This window comes from Mustela lutreola, chromosome 8 (assembly GCF_030435805.1).
Source record: "Mustela lutreola isolate mMusLut2 chromosome 8, mMusLut2.pri, whole genome shotgun sequence".
NCBI lineage: Eukaryota > Metazoa > Chordata > Mammalia > Carnivora > Mustelidae > Mustela > Mustela lutreola.
This window is the reverse complement of record NC_081297.1, coordinates 121,553,624-121,576,422: the sequence shown is the minus strand read 5'-3', so window position 1 is coordinate 121,576,422 and position 22,799 is coordinate 121,553,624. Positions and strand designations below refer to the sequence as shown.

General features: G+C 37.4%; 1 protein-coding gene across 4 annotated transcripts in view; it reads left to right on the top strand.

The window, feature by feature from the left end:
* The window catches only part of ATP2B1 (ATPase plasma membrane Ca2+ transporting 1), a 123,960-nt gene that overhangs the window by 95,391 nt on the left and 5,770 nt on the right, over positions 1–22,799 (top strand). For 2 of the 4 annotated variants that reach the window (XM_059186494.1, XM_059186493.1), the window contains exons 13-21: positions 4,258–4,437; positions 5,165–5,252; positions 5,624–5,730; positions 12,612–12,803; positions 13,066–13,279; positions 13,720–13,931; positions 17,596–17,703; positions 19,642–19,824; positions 20,215–20,301. In XM_059186494.1, coding sequence (XP_059042477.1) covers positions 4,258–4,437; positions 5,165–5,252; positions 5,624–5,730; positions 12,612–12,803; positions 13,066–13,279; positions 13,720–13,931; positions 17,596–17,703; positions 19,642–19,824; positions 20,215–20,301 — 1,371 coding nt within the window. Of the gene's footprint in view, positions 1–4,257; positions 4,438–5,164; positions 5,253–5,623; positions 5,731–12,611; positions 12,804–13,065; positions 13,280–13,719; positions 13,932–17,595; positions 17,704–19,641; positions 19,825–20,214; positions 20,367–22,799 lie in introns of all 4 variants that reach the window. The other 2 variants (XM_059186496.1, XM_059186495.1) reach the window with 2 other exon arrangements.

Below are 22,799 nucleotides of genomic sequence, written 5' to 3'. Positions count from 1 at the left end.
AAAAAACAGTGCTTGCGATGTATATGCTACTTACTGATGGTTTTTAATTAGACTGCTTCTCTTTGGGATTTTATGTACTGATAGCACCATAACCTAACACGGTGCCTTGAGCTGGGTAGGTTTTTCAGTTGATATTTATATTAAGTAACAGATGTATTAAGTTACTTGTTTTCATGGTCTCTAGACCAGTGTTCAGTAGAACTTTCTTGTGATGATAGAAGTTTTCTATATGTTAAGTTTTCTATATGTTCTCTACAGTAGTTCTTTGCCACATGTGACTTCTGAGTTTTGGAAGCATGGCTAGTTCAACTGGAAAAAAAAAAATGAGTTTTCTGTACTTTATTTAATTTGAATTTAAACATCCTAGTACCATATTTGACAGCGTGCATCTATACACTTTGCTTGGCTTCTTTAAATTGTTTATTTTAAAGGTTATTGAGCAACTGCTAAAAAAAATGCGCCAGGCATTGTACTAGGGTAATCTTTATAGACTTAAAGATTTTTGAAATCCAGTCCCTGGCCTCAAAGAAGTCACTCTTGGGTGGGGATGCACAAACATGTAAACATAATCCAGGATGTTAGTGCATTGTTAGGTTTATCCAGAGCATGTTATATGGGCACAGAACATGAGCCCCCAACTTTGTTTAAAGCAATAACATCTTTTTAATGAATTCTGTGTGCCAGATACTAGGCCAACTGCCTTACATATGTTACTTCTTTTAATGTTTACCTCTGTGACATTACTCTCATTTAACAGATGAGGAAAAAAAAAATCAAGGTGTATAGAGGTTAGCTCTAGACCATAGAACTAAACTATTATGTTTAAATCTGGCTTTGTCTAAAAGGTGTACTGAAAACACTGCTATGCTCTGTGAACCACTGAAGGGGTCACGTAAGACTTCTTGGAGGTTAATTACCTATCTGAGTCTTAACGGATGCGGTGTTAGCTGAACCTCGAGGGACAGTTGTAAGCACATTCTGAGCAAAGCAGCAACATGAGTAAAAGCACAAAGGCAAAAGCAGCTTTTGTTCAATGACTCTCAGCTAACTGATTCAGTACCCAGTGTATTATATTAAGTACTTCTTTTAGGAACTGGAAATAATGCAGTAAACAAAATAGTCATGATATTTGTCTTCTAGAGAAGACAACCAAACAGACAAAATGATAAATTTTTGGACAGTATGCCAAGTGAAAATATATTCTGTAAGGAATAAGACTTGTTCCCTGCCCTCAGTGGTTTTACATTCTGGTTGGCATATGGGGGTAGTTGGGAGGGTGATACCAGATACGACAATTACAAGAGTGAAAAGGGCTATAAAGGGTATGCTCACGGTGATGAAATTACGTGACTTAGACACATTAGGAGATCTCTGAGGATATGACATTTGAACTGAGATCTGATGGCGGAAAGGGAGCCAGCCATATTAACAGCTGCAAGAAGAATATTCAGGCAAATGGAACAAAAAATTCAGAGAGAGCAAATTTCAAAGTTAGAAAGGAGGCCAGTATGGCCGTAAGTGTCGACAAGAAGGGACAGATAAGATTATCTTTGGTCTTACAAAACATATGGGTTGTGAATTTTATTCTAAAACTCAGTGGGAAGTAATTAAAGAAATTCAGGCTGGGAAGTAACACAATTTGTGTCATTAAAATACTCTTTGAGGTACTGTGTAGGAAATAGAAGAGGAAGTAAAGCAGAGAAGGGATTATCACACTGATCCCAGGAAGAGATGATCATGGCTTAGCACTACATACAGTGTGGCAGGGAAGACAAAAAGAGAGGGATGATTTCAAAGTAAATGGAGGTAAAACCAATAGGAATGAATCTGTTGGGTTTGGATATATGATTCTTGACATTTTTTAGGTGTCTGAATCACCCTAATGTACATCCTGTAGGCATTTGGACCTAGTAGCCTGAAAGGAGCCTAGGCTGGGAAATTCACCCGAGGGGCTCCAGGAGCTCTCCTGAGGAGAGTCTAGCTCCACAAGTAGATGTCTTACAGAGGAGAGACAGTCAGTCTTCCATTACTAGCTGAGGGGTAGATGATATTGAAGGAGTAGGAGAACCAAGCTGCCATCTGTTCAGAAATGATGAAATACCCAGGTGGGTGATGTTTGCCTTTGGTCAAAAGGAAACCAAAGTTTTAAGCATTGATTTATGGCTTAGCTCTTACCTAGATGTAGTATTAGATCAGGGTGTCTATAGCTTTTGTCCTCTGAAAGTAGATTGCTGTTCTCATGCTTTTGGCATTGAGATTGATTAAGAGTTTCATCTTTTTTTTAAACATGAAAGTGGCACTTAATTTTTGTTTTTAGTATCACAATATGAGATGGATACTTTGAGACTAATATGAGACAATGTAATATAAAACAGCTTTCTGTGAGTGGGTATTGTGGACTGCATTTCTGATACAGAGAATTTTGATTAGATATCTAGAATAAATTCAGCTTTATTGAATTTGCGTAGGTACTTGAGCAAGGTAATTGGCTTCTCTTCAATTTCTTATTGTAAAAGTGGAGGTGGTTTGTGGGCTTTATTTGAAGATATTTGGTATGGTTAGTGGGCCATTCATAAATGTTAGTTTGCCCTTCTTTAATATTATTTGCCGCATGGTTTTAACCCGACACCAGTTTCTGTCTTTTATTCATTGTCCCCCTATTCCAAGTGATCTCAGGATACCACCCAATTATTGAATGCTTGGGTGGACAATTTTGGGTTACTTTTCATCCAAATTAGATATCTGGATATACATTACATTTTTTTGCTAACCAATGTTTTCAAAATCAAATGTTGATTTTTTTTTAAAATAATAGATGCATGTGCTGTATGAAGACACAATTTTGTCTAGGTAGGCCATGAAAGCTGTTCAGAGACATTACATTTAAACTGTATTTACAGTAGAAGTCATAAACCATCAGTCTGCAAGGCCAAATTTAGCCTTCAGTCAGATTTTCCTTGGACTCTGTGTGTGTGTGTGTGTGTGTGTGTGTGTGTGTAAAGTATTATGTATTGAGAGAGCATACACAAATGTAGCTTTCTACTTTCTCTTAAAGTCATAGGTTCTATCAACATTGGGCATTTATTTCATCATAGCAAAAAAAAAAAAAAATAGGCTAAAACCAAGTAGCTTTCTCATTAGGCATTAGTTTGGGGTTCTGTGTTTTTCTCATTTATGTTACCCACATGGCTCTATAGATGTTTGCATTTGTAGCCTCTGCTCCAGAGGAATCAATATGGATATCTTGATTAGAGAAGAGCAGGAAGTATTCTCTAGGCAAAGGGAATTGCCAGAAATAGAGAAACAGAAACAATATGTATTTAATTCATCCATCAGACTGTCTTGTAGAGAAAAATTTTAGATAAATTTAGAAATTACTTTGAGGTTCAGTGTGAAACTCTGTTATACTAAGAACTTTGCGGCTTAATAGTGTAACAGTTGAGAAATTGTCATGTATTTTTAAGAAAATCTATTAGAAAAATAATTCTATCATCAGGTATATCAGATGTTTTACAGGAGAAACAAACATAAAAACAGGGATACCAATTAGAAAGCTATTTTGGTAGTTGAGGCAACAAGCAGGGGAGACAAGGTGCAGGGAAGGTTTGAGGTAGAATCCACAGGACTCATTGTCATTTAAAGATGGGTAGAATAAGAGATTGGAAGAGCTCAGATGACCCCTAGGTTTCTGTTAGGTAGGTTTTAAAAAACCTGGTCCCCCTGTCTTTGGACTCCCAGATTCCTCTGTTCACTTCTCTGATGAAATTATGAACTCAGCATTCACAATGAGGTGGGAGAAAGATGTAGATTGGGAAAATTATTAGCACAAACAGGACAGTTAAATGTACAAGAATAAGTAGGGTAATCCTTAAAAGATACAGAGTGGGAGGGGAAAAGTGAGCCACCTTAACCCTAAAGAGCACACCCCAGCATTTTACTCTGGTGTTGTCTGGGCAGTAAAACCAGAAAGCCAACCAAAAAAGAACCTCATAATAGTTGGGGGTGGGGGAGCATTTTAAGATGCCTTTGGTAAATAAATAATGCAAACAAGTTAAGTAGGATCATAACTGAAAATGAAGCCTGAACTAGGACTGTGGCAATGGAAGAGGATAGAAGAGATTATTGGGAGTAATTCAAGAAATATTGAATATCTTGAGATGAAAGTAAAATGGTCATTGTTTGTGGAACTATGCTGTAATGCATTATTTGGAAATACTAATTTTCTTTTGTAATATGAATTTTTTCTTTGTAAACCAGGTACCAGAGGCAATAAAGAAGTGTCAGAGGGCTGGAATTACTGTGCGGATGGTTACTGGTGATAATATTAATACTGCTCGGGCTATTGCTACCAAATGTGGTATTTTACATCCGGGGGAAGATTTTCTATGCCTTGAAGGTAAAGATTTCAACAGAAGAATACGAAATGAAAAAGGAGAGGTAAGGGCTTCTTTAGTTTTTGTGTTGATGTATTTTTCATATATTAGGAATTTCATTCAACCAATAACATATTGAATATGCACTATGGGTTATGTATCACAAATGAGGGAAAGCAGCCTACACCTAAGAAGCAAAACGTTTTAGCACGTGAAAGAGATTAGTGATAGAGAAATTTGTCCTAAAGGGAGTGAGCACTTCTTTTTTTTTAGTCTAGGCCAATTTCAGAAGTATAATATATATAACTGAGTATGGGAGGAAGAGTTGGGAAAGGCTGATACAGAGCATATTTTAGGACACCTCAAATTCTTTGCTTTTCATACTGTTTTAAGGTGTTTTTATTTTCATAGGCAGTGGGAAGATTTTCAAAATTTGATCTTATAATGGTGTGTGTGATATATATATATATATATATATATATATATATATATATATATATATATATAAATAAATAAAAAAAATAGTGGTTCTCAACCTGGAGTATACATTAGAGTGACCCAGAGAGCCTTTTAAAAACTGATTGCTAGGCCCCCAACCTAGAGGATTTGATAAAATGATAGGCTTGAGGCCTTGCTAAAAAAATCTGCGTTTCTGACAAGTTCCCTTGAGTTGCTGATGGTGCTGGTCTGTTAACCACGCTCTTGAGAACTGCTGATACATATGCCAGATAGCTAATTTGGGAATTATAAAACTAATTTGGGTACATTTTAACTTTCACTAATATTTATAGATTGAGCAAGAGCGGATAGACAAGATTTGGCCAAAGCTTCGAGTACTTGCCAGATCATCTCCTACTGACAAACACACACTGGTTAAAGGTGAGTGGATTTTATGGCTAATTCACCGTTTGTTCATACAGAAATGTGTTCTGTTTCCCAAAGTAATAATAGATACTGAACAGTAGATTGGATCTTGGATATTATCTCTTCCAGTAAAATCTAAATACATTTCCTTTTGACACCTTCCGTGAACTGTGTTTATCCTCATTAAAACAGGATATTGCTCTTCGTGTAACCTTAGTTTCTGGACTTGGTCCTTGTCCAACACCTCAGCAGTTTCCATTTCTCTGTATTTGTTTGTTTATTTTTAACATCGAGTCTGTAAAACTGGCTGGTCAGGGTCCTCTGCAGAATCACCTTGTTAATTAAAGGGGATATTTTTACAGCACAAATATTTACTTTTTTTTCAGGTATAATTGACAGCACTGTGTCGGAACAACGCCAGGTTGTAGCTGTAACTGGTGACGGTACAAATGATGGCCCAGCACTGAAGAAAGCTGATGTTGGATTTGCAATGGTATGAACTTAACCTGTTTAATATTCAGAAGTAATTTACTGGCTAAGTTGTTTGTTACTAGATTGCAACTAACTTTTTTCACTTATTTGAGAGTGAGCGCATGAGTAGGGGAAGGGCCAGAGGGAGAGGGAGAAGCTGCTTCCTGCTTGTGTGAAGCCTAACACAGTGCTGGATCCCAGGACCCTGAGATTGTGACATGAGCCAAAATCAGGCGCTTAACCCACTGAGCCACCCAGGCGCCCCACTGTTGATTTTAAACACTGTCCTTTAAGATTTGAGTGAAAATAGTATGTGCCTAAATTAGTTTGTAAATCTGAATAGTTTGTAACCATGTTCATTTGATGCAGTGAAATCTGGCTAGAAGGTGACTCTTGAAGAACTATAACATCAAGCATTTACCTTGTACTCTGCAAAATATATAAATACCTGTTGTCTGATCTGAACCTTACAACAATCTTCTTAAGCAGGAGACAGGCTTTGAATAAAAGAGAGAGAGAAAGTATATGTGTGTGTGTGTGAGTTAAAAATATAATTGAGAATCTTCTGTTCCACTGAAGATGTCTGTTAAGAGTAACTGAACATCATCATTTCATGTATAATAGCTATAGTCCTTTTTTGATTGTAAAAAAACCTGCCCCCCCCCCAAGTCTTCTATTTAGATTCGATTATTTAAAGTGCTAGAAAACTTCAGCATTTCATTTTTATATTCTTTTACACTAGCCATAGTACTGATGAAGTATTTATTATAAAATTGATATCATGAAATACAGATGCTACATAAATGTTTAGTGCCTGAAATTAGGTTGTTTTATATTTCTGAATCGATTTCTTATAGCTTTTCAGTGTTGGAATGAATCTTTGTACCTTCAGTGCCATAGAAAACAAATATTCTAATTTTAACTTACTTTTTTGAAAGTACAGGTCTATAATCACAATTCCCAAATCTAAAAATCTGAAAACTGAAATTTCTTCCCTAAATTTGCAACAGACTCTTTTGACATCAAGACATAATTCTGAATGGATGTGAGGACTTTTTGTCCCACTTACCATGAACAATCATAGCCATTGTATAGATACTAATGTTTTTATGGGGTGCTGATCCCCTCTGGGAAAATTTGTGGTGGGATATAAGTGCGTCATTATCTTTCTAAAATGTGGGAGACTTGAATTCCGAAACATAGTCTGGGCCCACAGGTTTCAGATACAAGAAAACATGTGCGTACCAGGATTTATTTGTATAGTTTGTCCCCCTGTTAGTGTGTTGCTAAGATAGGGAGGTAGCAGAACCATCACCATGGTGGCAGGCTTTCAGCAGGCATGGGAGGGATACAAGGAGGAAATTATGTGGGTGAAGTGCTCTCAGCCCCTAGCCGTGAACCCAGAGCTCCCCACCCTGCCCTACTGCAGACTCATTACGGCTGGCAGCACATCTGTCTGAACTTCTGAAGATTTGTGCGAAGTAGCTTAAGGGAGAAGGAATACTGAGGTCCTGTCCCTTTGGCTGTGGGCACGTAGGATTCTTGTTCATTGTAGGAACACACGATCACTCTCTGCTGCTCTGAGCACTTAGCAGGACTCTGACTTTTCATTGGGACAGCTGACCAAGAGGGCATTGATTTACAGTTCATTTTAAAAAATAAAAAGCTTGCTTCCCAGACCTTCAGTGTTTTAAGGCAGATGCTAAGGACTTTCAGTGCACACAGGTAAATATAGTATTACAAACAGAAACACAGTACAGTGACTGCCTTGTTTCACTTGGAAGCCCTGACGTTTTAGGCCCGTGGTACCACCTTTTTTTAAAGTAGCACTTCAAAAATCTAAATCTGTTTTAGAAGACAGAAGGAATGACTTGAATGTCAAAGCGCTCAGTCAAGCCTGGGTTTACTTTATGTATTTATTCAGTTGTCCAAATTCATATTTTAAAACTGCAGGACAAAATTATTTGACTTGAGTTTTTAATAAATACCTGCAAGAAATTGCTACTGGTTAGTCCCTATTAAATTTCTCTTCCTTTGCAGGCAGAAATAGCATTTTAGAATACTATCTGTATATCCTCTGTGTGTGTGTGTGTCTGTGTGTCTGTGTGTATATTTATACACACTATATATACTTAGAAAAGTCAACATTGAAATAAAATTTTTGACAATAAAATAAGATTTGCAGAAGGCCTCTAATATAAGTATATGATTAGGTTGCAAAGAGGTCTGGCTTTATCTCTGTATAGCCGCTTGCCATAGATTCCTTTTGATTTGCAAGCTTTTATGGGTACATTTAAAATAATGACTATATTATGTTATTATTATTATATTATTCTTACCAAAATTCAGCCAACCATAACATACAGTTATCTCCGTCTTCAAAGCCTGAATTCCATGATGGATTTCTATAACCAAATACATCTTTGGTAGTATAATCTTCCCTAAGGTAATTAAAATACTGTCTTTTTAAACTTTGGATTAATAAAGGATTTGTTTGTTTATTCTCCACATATTAAGAAGTAGTTTTCAGTATTCTGGTCCAGAAACATTAGAAGTGAGTAGTTGTCTCCTCGAGGTTCAGCACACAGGAGAATAAGTAAGTACTCAGAGCATAGTGGCAGCCAGGGAAGGACCAGACACAACACAAGGTGTATGTCAAGGAGGGAGACTCTGCCTGGAGAGACTGGGGAAAAGGTTAAGGGACGGAGAAGAGGAAATGGAGAAGTACAGTGCAGGGACCCTCGTGAGCTACAAGAAGTTGAACTTGTCTAGAAGGGGTGTGCTGTTGGAGGAGAATGGTCCATGAAGTCGGTTAGATCGGCAGGCAGCACCTGCAAAGAGCCTTGAATACTGACATAAGGAGTTTGTTCTTTTATCCAGTACATCAGCCCCACCCAGACAGTCTTCTGATGGAGTAAGAGAAGTTTGGAGACTTCCCATGCATGGTGGCACACAACTCAGAGCTCATAAAAAAAGCTATTTAACTTTTTCTGGTGGAAGTTCCCCAGACTTACTTGATAGTGGAACTCATTTTTATTTGGACACCAATTAACATCTCAAAATTGCTTCTTATATTTTGAAGGATTTTGAACAAGGGAGTGATGAGATTTGCATATGAAAAAGATGGGAAATGATTAGAGGCAGGAAGACCTGTGAGGTTTAGATGTGTTAAATATGTTGTACATTAAAAGTAAAATATTCTGATTAGAAGCTAGAGGCTAAAATTTTACATTTAAATTGTTCCCTCATGGAATATTTTTGAGAAAAACTTGAGCTTTGTTTTTGTGTCATCAATACACTAAATGGATTTAAAAAGTCAAGCCATTTTATAAGACTTATTGCTTAAGCCCCCTACTTCTTCCAGTTTTTTGTTTTTTGTTTTTTGTGGGTTTTTTTGACAAAAGGAAACCAACTATTTTAGCTCTTTGTTTCCCTTAATTGTTTGCCTCCATATATTTAAATTACATGATGGTGCTTTTTTATTTGTTTACAATAAAGCACTTGCTACTGACATCTCACTGGCGAAGACAAATATTTGACACTTCGACAGGCACACCAGGCACAGACCACTTCCCCTCCGTAACGCATACTACACAGGACCTACCCTGTCATTCTTGCTCCAGAATTAGATCATAATTTCCGATAGACCAGTATACAGTCCTTATTGTGACTATAAATGCTGTTCTTTTTTTTTTTTTCAATATTTTATTTATTTATTTGAGGGAGAATGAGTGAGAGAGCATGAGAGCTCTCCAAGGAGCTGGGAGCCCGATGCGGGACTTGATCCTGGAAGTCCGGGATCATGACCTGAGCTGAACGCAGTTGCTCAACCAACTGAGCCACCCAGGCGCCCTATAAATGCTGTTCTTTTTTTTTTTTTTTTTTTTTTTTTTTTTTTTTTTTTTTAAGATTTTATTTATTTATTTGACAGAGAGAGATCACAAGCAGGCAGAGAAAGAGGAGGAAGCAGGCCCCTGGCTAAGCAGAGAGTTCGATGCAGGGCTTAATCCCAGGACCCTGAGATCATGACCTGAGCCGAAGGCAGCGGCTTAATCCACTGAGCCACCCAGGCGCCCCTATAAATGTTTTTCTAAGCTGAGCTGTGTAGTCTACCATCCTGACTCTTACTTCCTTGAACAACAACTTGTATTCCCTATAAATTGTCTCATTCCCTTTTTAAAACTATTTATTTTAAATGAGTTTTCTTTTTTAAATGTGTTCACATTTGTGCTTAGTTTTTGTAGATGCTTATAATGAACTCATCACCAAATTCTCCATTCTTTACATCAGAATCATCTAGCACTTCTACATTTTTACCTCCTTAGAGATTCCTCTCCCAGACCTTCTGACATGCTTGAGTGTGGCCTCTCCCAGGCCTACTACCCAGCTGTCTTGTTGTTCTCCATACCTGAGGATTTCCTTTTCCTCTGTCATGTTGGATCTGGTCTTTCCTGGACTCAGTGTCATTGTCTGTTCTGATTTACTCCCTCGTGGAGTAACTGTCTCCTCCATTAGCTTTCTGAGAAGAAAAGTTTATGAGAGTTAAACATTTTCGTAACTTTTATGACTGAAATCTCCATCCTCTTTTTACTCTTGAGTCTTAATCTGACTTGGTATAGAAGTCTCGTTTGAAAATCAGTTTTTCACTCAGAATTTTGAATTCATTCCTCCATTATTATTACATACCATTCTGAATTCTGAACCTCTTATGGGTTTCTTTTTTTTCCCCCCTTTCTGGAGATGCATATGTCTTTCTTTCGTTTCCAGTCTTTTGAAACGTAATGATATTTTGTCATAGAACAACTCTCTACTATGAAATAAACTCATATTCTTCAGTTTTGTGAAATTTTTTGATGCTAGGCTTACTTTGTCTCCACCGTTTCTTCTTCTTCTTTTTTTAAGATTTTATTTAGTTATTTGACAGAGACCACAAGCAGGCAGAGAGAAAGGAGGAAGCAGGCTCCCCGCTGATCAGAGAGCCTGATGCGGGGCTCGATCCCAGGGCTCCAAGACCACAACCCAAGCCCAAGGCAGCGGCTCAACCCACTGACCCACCCAGGCACCCCTCCACCATTTCTTCTTTTGGAACATCCACCATCGTCCCCAATCCCATTTCTTGAACTGCTTGGACTCATTATCTTGTGGTGTTTGTTTTTTTTCCAGCTTACCATACCTTTATCATCTTGCTATATTTTCAGGGACATTTCCTTAGTTTCTGAGTTGTTGTTGTTGTTGTTGTTAAGTTTCTGTGATCATATATTTATTCTCCAAGAGTTATTTTTCGATCGCTGACTTTTTTGCCCTTGTTTTAGTATTGTGTTCATGTTTCACTGATGTGCCTTTTACCTCTGTAAGGATTTGGCTTCTTAAATAAGCTTTCATCTTGGCAAAGTCTGTTTGGGTTTCGTCTTTCGTCCGATGTCAGGGGGTTGATTCTTGGTTGTCTCTGCGTATTTACCGGTGGAAAGCTGGAAAGCCTCGGGGCTATGTGTGGGATTTGTCAACGAGAAGCTTCTCGGTAAAGTGATCTGGCTTGGCTATTTCACTTCCTTAGTGTACCTTGAATTGTAGTATTTTCAGGTCTTTTCTCTTCAGATGATCAAATTTCCCAGAAAAGAATCTTCAAATCTGTTACCTGGGGGCACTCCTGAATACTGGTGTTCTAGAAAACAAGTAGGGAAAAGGAGGTGGTGGTCTCAATACTCATTAAGCAGACTTAGCCTTAACCCCCTTTTTTTTTTCAGTAGCACACCCCTGTACTCAGCAGTGCTTGGTACTTCCTCCCCGCCTCCCCACAGTCTGCACTGTCTTTGTCATACCTTCTCGGATAAATTACCAGGCAGTCTTCTTCCAGGTCAGAGGGCATGGCAAATTGCCACTTGGTTGCATGGACCTGGGAACAGGCCTTGAGAACTTAGCTGCCTTTTCCTCTAATTTTGTGGTTAACCTAAAACACACATACAGAAAAGTCCGTAAGTCATAAATGTACAACTGAATGGATTATCACAAGGGAGCAAGCCTGTTCTGTGTAAGGCGAGAAATAGATTGTTACCTGAAGCTTCAATCACGCTGTCTTCTAAACATTGCCCTGTCTCTCTGCGAAGATAACTAGTATTCTGAAGATAACTTTTGTCTGTTTCCAAACTGTGAACCTGAGAATCTTACATGTATTTTGAGTCCAGCATCCTTTCTTCATCATTATGCTTATGAAATTCATCTGTGTTGTGTATCACTGTAGCTCACTCATTATTAATCTACAGCTTGCTAACCCATGCTATTCTACTCTTGATGGACAGAGTTGTTCTTAGTTTGGACCTTCTGGGTACTTCTTCAGTGTCTTTGCTAGACTTTTAAGAAGTCCTTCAATTTTTATTCACACTTTTACCCCTCCTTCCAGTGCTGCCTGGTGCTGCCAAGTACTGAGCCTTATGTAGGAAAGTCTGTTGTGCAAAGAAAGTTTCCTCTGCTTTCCCTACTCTTGGCGTGGGATTCCGTTCTGTGGGGTCTGCCAGCCTACTTCCTATTTGCTTATCTCCTCTCCGGCCTCTTAAGATTTCCTTGCAGTATGTCCTTTCCCACTAACTTGGATTTTGTTAAGTTTTTATTTTAATACACCTTTTTGTGCGACTTTTAGGGAAGAACTTGGGTGATGCATTCTTTTTTTAAACCCAACTTGAACTTTATTTCCCATACCTTACTCTTTGTTCGATTTTGGTTTAGGTAAAATTGCTTTCTGAGAGATACTGTAGAATAACTAAATTACCTTTTTTTTTACAGTGAATGTCAGTCATTAGTCATTCAGTATAATGGCAAATTTTGGTTTATCGCATACTGCTGCCCTTTTGGATACTTAAGCGTGGTATTTCAAACGTTTAGTCTAATTCACAGCATTTTTCTTCTTAGGGTATCGCTGGAACGGACGTAGCTAAAGAAGCTTCTGACATCATTCTCACGGATGACAACTTCACAAGCATCGTTAAAGCGGTGATGTGGGGACGAAATGTCTATGACAGCATCTCCAAGTTTCTTCAGTTCCAGCTCACTGTTAACGTGGTCGCAGTGATAGTTGCTTTCACGGGCGCCTGTATTACTCAAGTAGGTTCACAGCTGTTCTTGTTGTAGTTATTGTTGTTGTTTTTCATTAAAACATGTTTGTTTTAAAGCAAAAATGTGTGTATAAGCTACCATTTTAAAGTACTTAAACATTTGAATAACCTGAAGCTTAACAATGTAGGTTAATTAATATGAAAATGTTATCCTGTTCTGTTCTTTGAGTTTTTAACTACAAAAGGCTTCCTGAGAATTGCTGAGTCCCTGAATAGTTGTGAATTTCTATTAGGAAACCTATCTTTTCTAGGATTCACCGCTTAAGGCTGTGCAGATGCTGTGGGTAAACCTCATAATGGATACGCTCGCTTCCCTGGCTCTGGCAACTGAACCCCCCACTGAATCTCTCTTGCTTCGGAAGCCTTATGGTAGAAATAAGCCTCTCATCTCACGCACCATGATGAAGAATATTTTGGGTCATGCATTCTATCAACTTGTAGTAGTCTTTACACTCTTATTCGCTGGTAAGAATTCAATGCCTGATAAAGCTTCGGTTGTTTTTGTTCCAAGCTAATACCGTCCTAGATGTTTGAATGTTGCAGATTCTTCAAGAACAAAAGTTCTGTTTCTGACTGCCCATATATCTTTACTTTCTCTTCTTTGTCAGTGGATGTTGCTTAGGGAAGCACTATGATAGACAGTGGGAGGAAGTAAAAAGATTCCTGATTTTTTTTTTGGTCCTGGCTCTGCCACTAACTTAAATATTGTAGTTTTGGGGTTTCGACGTCCACATCTGTAAAACAATGGAGTTGTACTAGATGACCCCAGGTTTCTTCCAACTTAACCCGTGCTGTTATTCAAGATCAAATAAAGCTCTGGCTAGGTTGTATTATTGCATACTTTTCTTGAAATGTTAAATTGTTTTGTATGATAATTACAAAGTAGTAATTTTTCATTCTTTCAGGAGAAAAGTTTTTTGATATTGATAGTGGAAGAAATGCTCCTTTGCATGCTCCTCCTTCGGAACATTATACTATTGTTTTTAATACCTTTGTGCTGATGCAACTTTTCAACGAAATAAATGCCCGGAAAATTCACGGTGAAAGAAATGTGTTCGAAGGAATCTTTAATAATGCCATCTTCTGCACAATTGTTTTAGGCACTTTTGTGGTACAGGTGGGTAATTGGAAAAGATAGTTTCAAATTTGATGATCATGTAGGAGATATTAGATAAACAGCTTGTTCCCAGAAATTGTTCGCTGCATGTGTGGGGCTTCTTTATATTGTCTTAATGACACCCTAAAAGATTTTAAATACCATACGTCAAGTTAAAATATGCTGTATCCTGAAATCCCACGTTGAGTAGAGTATATAAAGCTAATACTATTTTAATTGCACTACTGATTCTGTGGTTGTGGTACTTTACACATAAGCTGATACCGATTGTTTATATCATTATCAAAACTCTTATAATTTTAATGTTACTTACTTAAGGCAAATCTTACTGTTTACCAGTTTCTAGCCTAGCTAGAGTGATCACTTATTGGCTTCGAGCAATTGATAGTAATTGTATCTACGGTTACATTTATTAAATAATAGTACTTGAAATGAATATTCTAAGATTCACCTGATTCTGAATGCTGCTTCCTGAGTTGGTACATGCTAGTTTTTGATTTTGTAATACAGCTGACTCTTGAACAACACGGGATGGCGGACCAACTCCCACCCCCTCCCGGCCCCAGCCCCCCCCTGCACAGGTGAAAATCTGAGGATAACTTTAGAACTTCCCCCAAAACTCTTAATAGCCTACTCTAGACCAGAAGCCTTACAAATAACATAAAATAGCCAACACATATTTTACATGTCATATATATATTCTTATAATAATGGAAGCTAGAGAAAAAAATGTTACCAAGAAATCATAAGGAGAAAATACATTTACAGTACTGTACTGTGTTTACGGAAAAAAATTTATGTATAAATGAACTTGGGCAATTTAAATAGTGTTGTTCAAGAGTTCCCTATACCATCAAAACAAGATTTAAAATTAAACAGTGAGCTTGAAGGGGTCAGGCAATGATGGAGCTTGTTTTGAAATGAAGACTGAAGAATTGTAAAGTTTATTCAGCCATGGCTTATGTACTCTAGGTACCAAAACCCTAGACTTAATTATTTCTGTTTTAGCTTTCAATTTCCATAAACTTTAGGGAAAATGTTGCTTACTTGCAACAAGTATTTGCTGGAAGTATTTTATTCAGGTTGTAAAAAAATATCGTTCATGACATGTTAAAATTGTAGCTTTTACTTGCTATAAAACTGGATTTATTTTATCTTCCTAATATATGAGGACTGCAGAAAATTTAACTGCCTCTCTATCAAGCAAATCTGGTAACTTGGTTCTCAGCAAAGATTGATATACCCAGAAGAGTTTAATGGGAGGGTATCATTCATCAGTGCCTTATATATAAGCCAGTACTACTCAAAAGTATAGTCTGTGGACCAGCTCCTGGTCCGTTTATTACAAGTCCACAGTGAGGTAAGAAGCATGTGTCAGACTATAAATCAGCAGCTTCATTAATCACCCTGTGTTTCAAGGAGGGTTTTTGTTTCATTGCTGGAGGTGTGTGTTTGTAAGTAATAGCAGCGGTGATTCTGCTAAGCAAACATGCATCGATTTGTACACTAGTGCCTGTTCCTTATCTTCTTATCATGGAGTGGCACTTTGAATAGCACTTTTGTAGCCAGTTTTAGCTTGGTAGGAAAACATGGACCTTGATATACACATATCTCGTTCTGTTTACTTCTGAAACAGTCTAGCCAGAGTCTTGATTGTAGAGCAGAGGTCCCTGAAGGGCTTCCTATTATAAATTGTATTCAATTTAATTTCTGTCTCTTTCACTTACAAGCTGATTTTTCTTCTTGCCTTTTTTTTTTTTTGACAGATCATAAAGTACATAATAATCCAGAATTCTTTGTAAATATTTTATCTCCTACTTTCTAGCGATTAACACAGAATCAGTGTTTTCAAAATAACGTTTCACGAAACATTGGTTCCTTCGGTTGCTCTTACATCCTCAGATAAGTATAGGAAATATTGCCTATGTTACTACCTGTTGTAGTTTATTAAAGCAATATACCATTATAGTAACAAGTACAAACTGACGAGTCAGTCATGGGGTCAGATCGTTGCCTCTTAGTAACCGTGTGACACTCTGACAGGCTGCAGCTTCTTCATCTGTGAAATGGGGATAATACATATATGAGGCCGCATCACAGAATTACTGAGGCATTAAGGGAGACCGTACACTCGGAAAGATCTGAGCTTACTTCCTGGGAGGGAGATATTCAAATGCTGGCTGCTTTTTTTCTTTTTTTTCTTTTTTCTCTTTTCTCTTTTTTAAATTAAATCAAAGGCTTTGAGAAATCCTACAGTTAAGAAACTTGTTGAACTCTGTTTAATGCTACTGCTTCCAAATTTTAGAAGGTAGCACCTGATGCAAGGCTCCCTGAGCACTCATTTTGGAAAATGGATCTGTGCACAGTTACACAGTTCTGTAGTATCCTGTTGATCTGAGGGATATATTAAAAGTATGTGGAAACTTAGTCCTTGTTCTTAGAAGTAAATGCCCTAATTAGGAAGTTTTATTCCTTACAACTCTAAAATAAAAGATTATTATTTCTTACAAAACTCAATCAATACAGTCATATCAGTCATTGATCATTTGCCCAGCATCTTAATACACCTTTCACGTCCTTATTAAGAATACCAAAAGATAAAGTTTAAATTTAAAAAAAAAAGAAGAAATGGAAAACACTCAAATAAATAAATGTTGAACTTTTGTGCTTGTTTTCTTGGTTTACCAAGGAAAATTATTTTAGTTTGATATCTCTATTAAAATCCAAGGAAGACTGCCAAATTAGTTATGATTGATTGGAAATCCATTGGTACAAGTGTAGAAATAATCCTGACTAAGAAAAACAGTGGAATTGACAAATACATATCACTTGAATTTGAAGTCTAGTACCGCTACAAAGATCGGAGTCCGTACCTTAAAAGTTTTAAAATGTTAACACCAAATTGATTCTCTTTTACTTCGGTATTAGGCAGCTACTCACTGCCATGTCAAAGAGAAGCCTGTCAGACTCACAAGAGGGTGAATGTTGGTACTTAATTCTTAATATTCCTATGTATGGTCTTAGGTCTTTGAAAGTAAGGAGAGAAGCATAAGCACTGGATTAAGGATTTTATCTATGCCGGTCATTGGACTTCCCTCTTTATTTATAAGGGGGAGCAAATTTCTGAGAGTGTACCACCTAAGTAAGCACCGTATCTCATAGAATTTTACGGATCACGTGTCCTCGTCCACCATTCCTGTTTGTCCGGACATCGAAATGTGAACTAAGAATGAACAGCTGTGTAGGTGGGAAACAAGAAAGATTGACTACCATGTTCCCTTTTCATAATATCTGGTCTTTTCCACAAAAGCGCACTGTCTTTTATGGAAAAGCATAAATTATTCAAAGAATTATATAATACAAGGGAATATAGTTACTTGGATCATACTGGAAACAACGTAAAGTTATTTTCCTGATCAGGAGAATTTTTTTTTTTTGACTGAACATAATCATGAAATATACATGCATTTTAAATTTTGATCAGAGATTTCAATTTATTTTCATTTGTCTTATTTTCAGCTGTGAATATGACAATACATGTCACCATCAGGATAATCATTATTCAGCTTGAGTTTTAAAGGATACAGATTTGGGTAATTTTTGAAGTGTATGAAATGTCAAGTTTAAAAGATTTAAATAAATTTACTCTTGATTATTCCTCCAGATAATAATTGTGCAGTTTGGTGGAAAACCTTTCAGTTGTTCAGAACTTTCAATAGAACAGTGGCTATGGTCAATATTCCTAGGAATGGGAACGTTACTCTGGGGCCAGGTAAAAAGCTCATCATTTTTTGTTCAAACCTATAAAGTGATTTTTTTTCTTTTAAATTTCCAATGTGTATTTTCTTTAATCAATTCTGTTGCTTAATTCTAAGTAGTTGCCATTCTGGGTGAAGAAAGGGCATTCAGGGATATGTTTTTTTGTTTTTTTAATGTAGTATCTGTTCTCATATTATTATTATGGTTATGCCTATGTAATAAAACACTTCAAATTTCTTACATAGTTTTTTAATTTATTTTTTAGAGCAAGTTTTACAACAGTTATTAAGAGGATGCATTTTTAACTGCTTAAGATGCTGGTATCTCTCTGTCTTTTGCTCTATGACCTATTTTTGCATTTTCAGAGAAAACATTTTTACAAAAATATTACGATGTTATACCTGAGACGTTTCATCGTTTTATTATGTAATTTAACCCAAAATATAGCTAAGAAAAAAAAAGCTCGAGTTTCAGTTCACTTAGAGGATGTTTCCATGAAAAAATAGTGGTATCTGGGTAAATGGACCACAAAATGACATTTTCAGCTCTTTGGATTGACTGTAACAATATACGTATAAAGTACAATGCATGAAAAATAAGATATAGTTCATGTTTGGTATAGACAGCGGACACGAAGGCATGTCATTAGTTTAAAAAGATAAGTGGTGTTGGTGTGTGCAGTGTTCATTTTAAGTCCGTTGCCATTACTATAAAAGTAACTGATCGTCTACCAACATTTTCATAAACGAAAGTTAACATATGTTATGATGTGTACCTGGTGTAAGTTTATGCACTGTCATTCTGCAAGTCAGTCTAAGTGAATGTCCAGGTTTTACTGAAACTTAACTCAATCTTTATGTGCCTTACCTTTTTCTTAATTAAGTTTCTAGGTTCTGAGGTTTCTCTTCTTACTCCTATTGCATGACTCATTAATAGAGATCTTCTTTTAAGTATTGGGATCCATACTCGGGCCACCTTTCTTAATTGATTACCATTCTAGTTATTTCATAATGTTCCCGCATAGGCAAAACAGAATCCCACAGCCTCCCAGACCATCTGGCTAATTGCAGGAAGAGGAAATTCAGTACAACCAACATACCCAACGGGGATCAGCTCCTGGCTTTGGTTGACATTGCCTATTGATTTTACGTGTGTCCTGGTAGAAGGAGCACTGATCTTGGTTGTCAGGATACCTGTTCCACCTTTGTGAAATGAGCTGGTTGGACTAGAAGGTCTTTAAGCAGTTCTGATCCGGACCACGTGCTTGTTTCCTCCTGATAAGCCTAACTTCCTAAAGGAATGGCTATTAACACTCACAATTTAGTACATATTTATTACTATTTCTTGTCCTCTTCATGTTTCCTGGGGCATCTGTTCCTGTTTGGTATCATGATCAATCAGTATTAATCCAGTTTTAAAGAGTTTCATCTTGTAAAAATAAATAAATAAATAAATGCATTTAAGAAACAGAAAAACTATGTTCAGTTTAACCTTCAAGATTTTGGGGGGGATTTTGGTATGTTTTTTCTCATTGAACTCTTTCAGCACTAATGAAAAATAAACTTGTTTTGCATCCAGTTAAGACCACCTGCCATTTGGTTTTATTTTAAATAAATGTAATTAATTTGAGTTTAAAACTGAATATGTGTTTCAGAGCATGTTTGTGCACTTGACTGTCTTGAATGTCTCTCTTAAAATATGAAAGCTGTAATCAGGTTATTTCCACTCAGGAAAACTTCTTACCATTCCAACTTCAATCTTTTCTGTAGTTAAGAAGAGAACGTATTTTGTTGTTGTTCTGTGAAAGAAAGCCTAATGGACAGGATCTCACTGCTTCGTGGTAACAGTAGTGGGCCACACTTGCGACTTCTTAAGCCTTTTGTATTGCGGTTGGTTGGTTTAATTTCATTCGGTTTTGATTTATTTCTAAGTTCTTTCCCCTGTGTTGTAGCTAATTTCAACAATTCCAACTAGCCGTTTAAAATTCCTAAAAGAAGCTGGTCATGGCACACAAAAGGAAGAAATCCCGGAGGAGGAGCTCGCAGAGGATGTGGAAGAGATTGACCACGCTGAAAGGGAGCTGCGGCGCGGGCAGATCTTGTGGTTTAGAGGTCTGAACAGAATCCAAACGCAGGTATGGGCCTGGTAGAGAGGTAGGAACGGTGACGGGAGCTGGGGGCCAAGGGCTCTGGGTCCTGGGGAGGAGGTTTGAATGCGCTCCTTAACTTCCTTTCTAGCCTTCCCAACCCACAAAACGTATTCTTTTGAAAAAAATAATACTGGTGCCTGGAATGAGTGAAAATTTTAACTGATGGTGAAGGAATGTGTCTATATGCCCCCTCAGCTCCTTTTTTCCTAGCTTTTTCCCCCCACTCCATCTCAAAATGCTACTCTTGCGTATTTATCTGCTCTGTAAAAAGTGCCTTTTTCTTTACTTTTTATATGTTGATAGATGGAATGGTCCTTTCTCTTGTTCTCTCTCTCTCTTGCTGAGCAAGCTGTCACAATCTCTGATTCCTTGCAGATGGATGTAGTGAATGCTTTCCAGAGTGGAAGTTCCATTCAGGGAGCTCTAAGGCGGCAACCCTCCATCGCCAGCCAGCATCATGATGTAACAAATATTTCTACCCCTACACATGTAGTGTTTTCCTCTTCTACTGCTTCTACTACTGTGGGGTGTGAGTGTGTGTTCCTAAGTGCATGAAATTAACATTTCCTACTTCACACACCTAACGTTTCTCATTTTCTCCTTAATGTTTGAATTCATCGTTCAGGCTTTTCATAAAGCTTTCTTTTCGTAAAGTGGATTGAGATCTCAAAGTGTTGTCGTTGTTGTTGTTTTATTTCTTAGAGGGTTAGATAGGAGGTGGAACAGTTCAACCAAAGATTAGATAGGAAACCCGTGAGCTTGTCTCTCTGCTAACTCTGATAGTTAATACGGGGAATAAAACTGTAGCTTAGAATTTGTGAAACTACTATAAATTTTTGAGTATATGCCTTTAAACATGTTTGTACTGCATGGTTTCGAAAAGCATGTGATTTGAAACTGATCTGTCAGAACCAAGGAATTATATTTTTAAAGCTAAAAATGACTCTAACATTTTTGACTTTTCATCTTGTTTAGTTGGCAAAGTTAAGTTGGTACCGTGAAGAAATGATCTCAGTATATGGCCCGTTGTTTGCCTTCTTAGCCTAGATTTTGTGGCCGTGCTTTGAATTTACTTATTTATTTACTTACGTATTTGTTTTTGAGACGGGGTCCCTGTGTAAGCTTCAAAATTCTTTGGTTTTTTAATGGGGTTTTTTTTTCATCTATATTACCAGTTTAATTTAAAATTACATCTTAGATAGAAATGTTCTATTAAGTTTTCCAAGGAAGTAGAGAAAGTATACCATTGATTGATTCTTAAATCTTATGACATGTCATAATTTCTGTTAATTGACTAGAATAATACATTTTCTTTCAGGTTTTCAGTAAATGGCAAATTCCCCAAAAGTCTTCTAACCTCTTGTCATCCTTACTGTGCACAGTAGATTCTCAGAATATTGGAGGCACTAACGATACAAAGCCCACCCCGTCATTCAGCCCATGCCTGAAATCCGCTGGAATACTTGTGCTTAATCTTGTATTTGGGCAGAGCCTCGTCTTTTCCATCTGGTCCTCTGCCAGTTAAGGACTAGGAAACATGAGAAAGCTAGAGAGAGGGTAAACTGAAGAAGAAAGCAGTGCTGTTCTGAGGACAGTTTACTCGTTGCCTGTTTGTTCACTGTTTGCATAAGCAATTTTCATTGGTCATTTCTGACAGTGTTGTAAAACAGGCAGAACAGGAACTGTGTCCCATTTTGCAGGTGTGAAAACTGACTTGGAAGTCTAAATGACTGGTTCATGGCTAATAAGCAGAGGCAGCATGATGTAGAGCAAAGAGTAATCAAGTACTCCTAAGGACAAAGGACTCTGTTCAGCTGGGCAGGATGTTCCGTTTACATACGTGGACAGATAGGAATCTTTCTTTTGAAAATTACCCTGCTTCTGTGCCTGACCTAAATGAAATGGTGTATGTAAATTGCCTGGCATGATGCCTAGGACAGCTGATGTCAGGTATACCCCTCTCTCCCTGGATCTGTGGATCTCCCATCGTTCCTGGCTCTTGAGGGTTTATTACCATTCATCCTTTCATCTACTATTAACTAATGTTTCTGTGGTTGCAACGTGTAAACACGTACAGAAGGCCTGCCGTATGCCAGAACTGCGCTTGAAGCCCCAGACTTCGCAGTCTTGTATAGGAAACAAGCAAGCAGCTGAGGATTTCTACATGGTAATGAAACATGGAATTTTACAATAGAGTCCTTAACCCACTTTGGGAAATCAGGAAAAAGTACCCAAAGGAAGTAACCCAAGCTGACCTTTGATAAAAGTTTACCAGTTGAGGAAAGCAGGCCTCAGTGACAGGTACTAAAAGTAATAAAATGTCAGTGTTGGCGAGACTGGAGTGGAAAGCAGGGATAGGGCTTCTCTGGGTATCCTGTAAGAAGGATGCAAAATGAGACTTTGTCCTGAACGATGCCCCTCAGAATTTTATTTTTCAAAAATTTCTAAGTGACAGACAAGTAGAAAGATGAATACCTGAATACCCTTCACCTGGATTTACCACTTAATCGCTTATGATGTCTGCTTTATCTGTCTCTATATATTTATACTTATATTAGTGTATACATGTTTTCTGTACCTTGAAAGTAAGTGACAAATATCCTGACATTTCCGTCTCTTAATCCTTCATGTACCTCCTAAAACTAAGTCTCCTATATAATCATACTGTATTATCACATCCAAGAAACTTAACATTGGTATCTTTCTGTTGTGTGCAGTCCCTATTTGGATTTCTCCATTTGCCCCCCAAAATGTCGTCTATTAGAGCGATTTTGATCCTTTTTCTCTGTATGTATGTATGCATGTTTTGACATTGATTTTTTTGAAGAAACCAGGCCAGTTGTCTCATCCGGCATTATGGATCTAATTGTTTCCTCATGATTACTTCATCTTAGACTTCCTAGACAGATGTAACTCGTGGGTGCTGCGTATTCATTTTTATTTCAGCAAGATCTTGGATA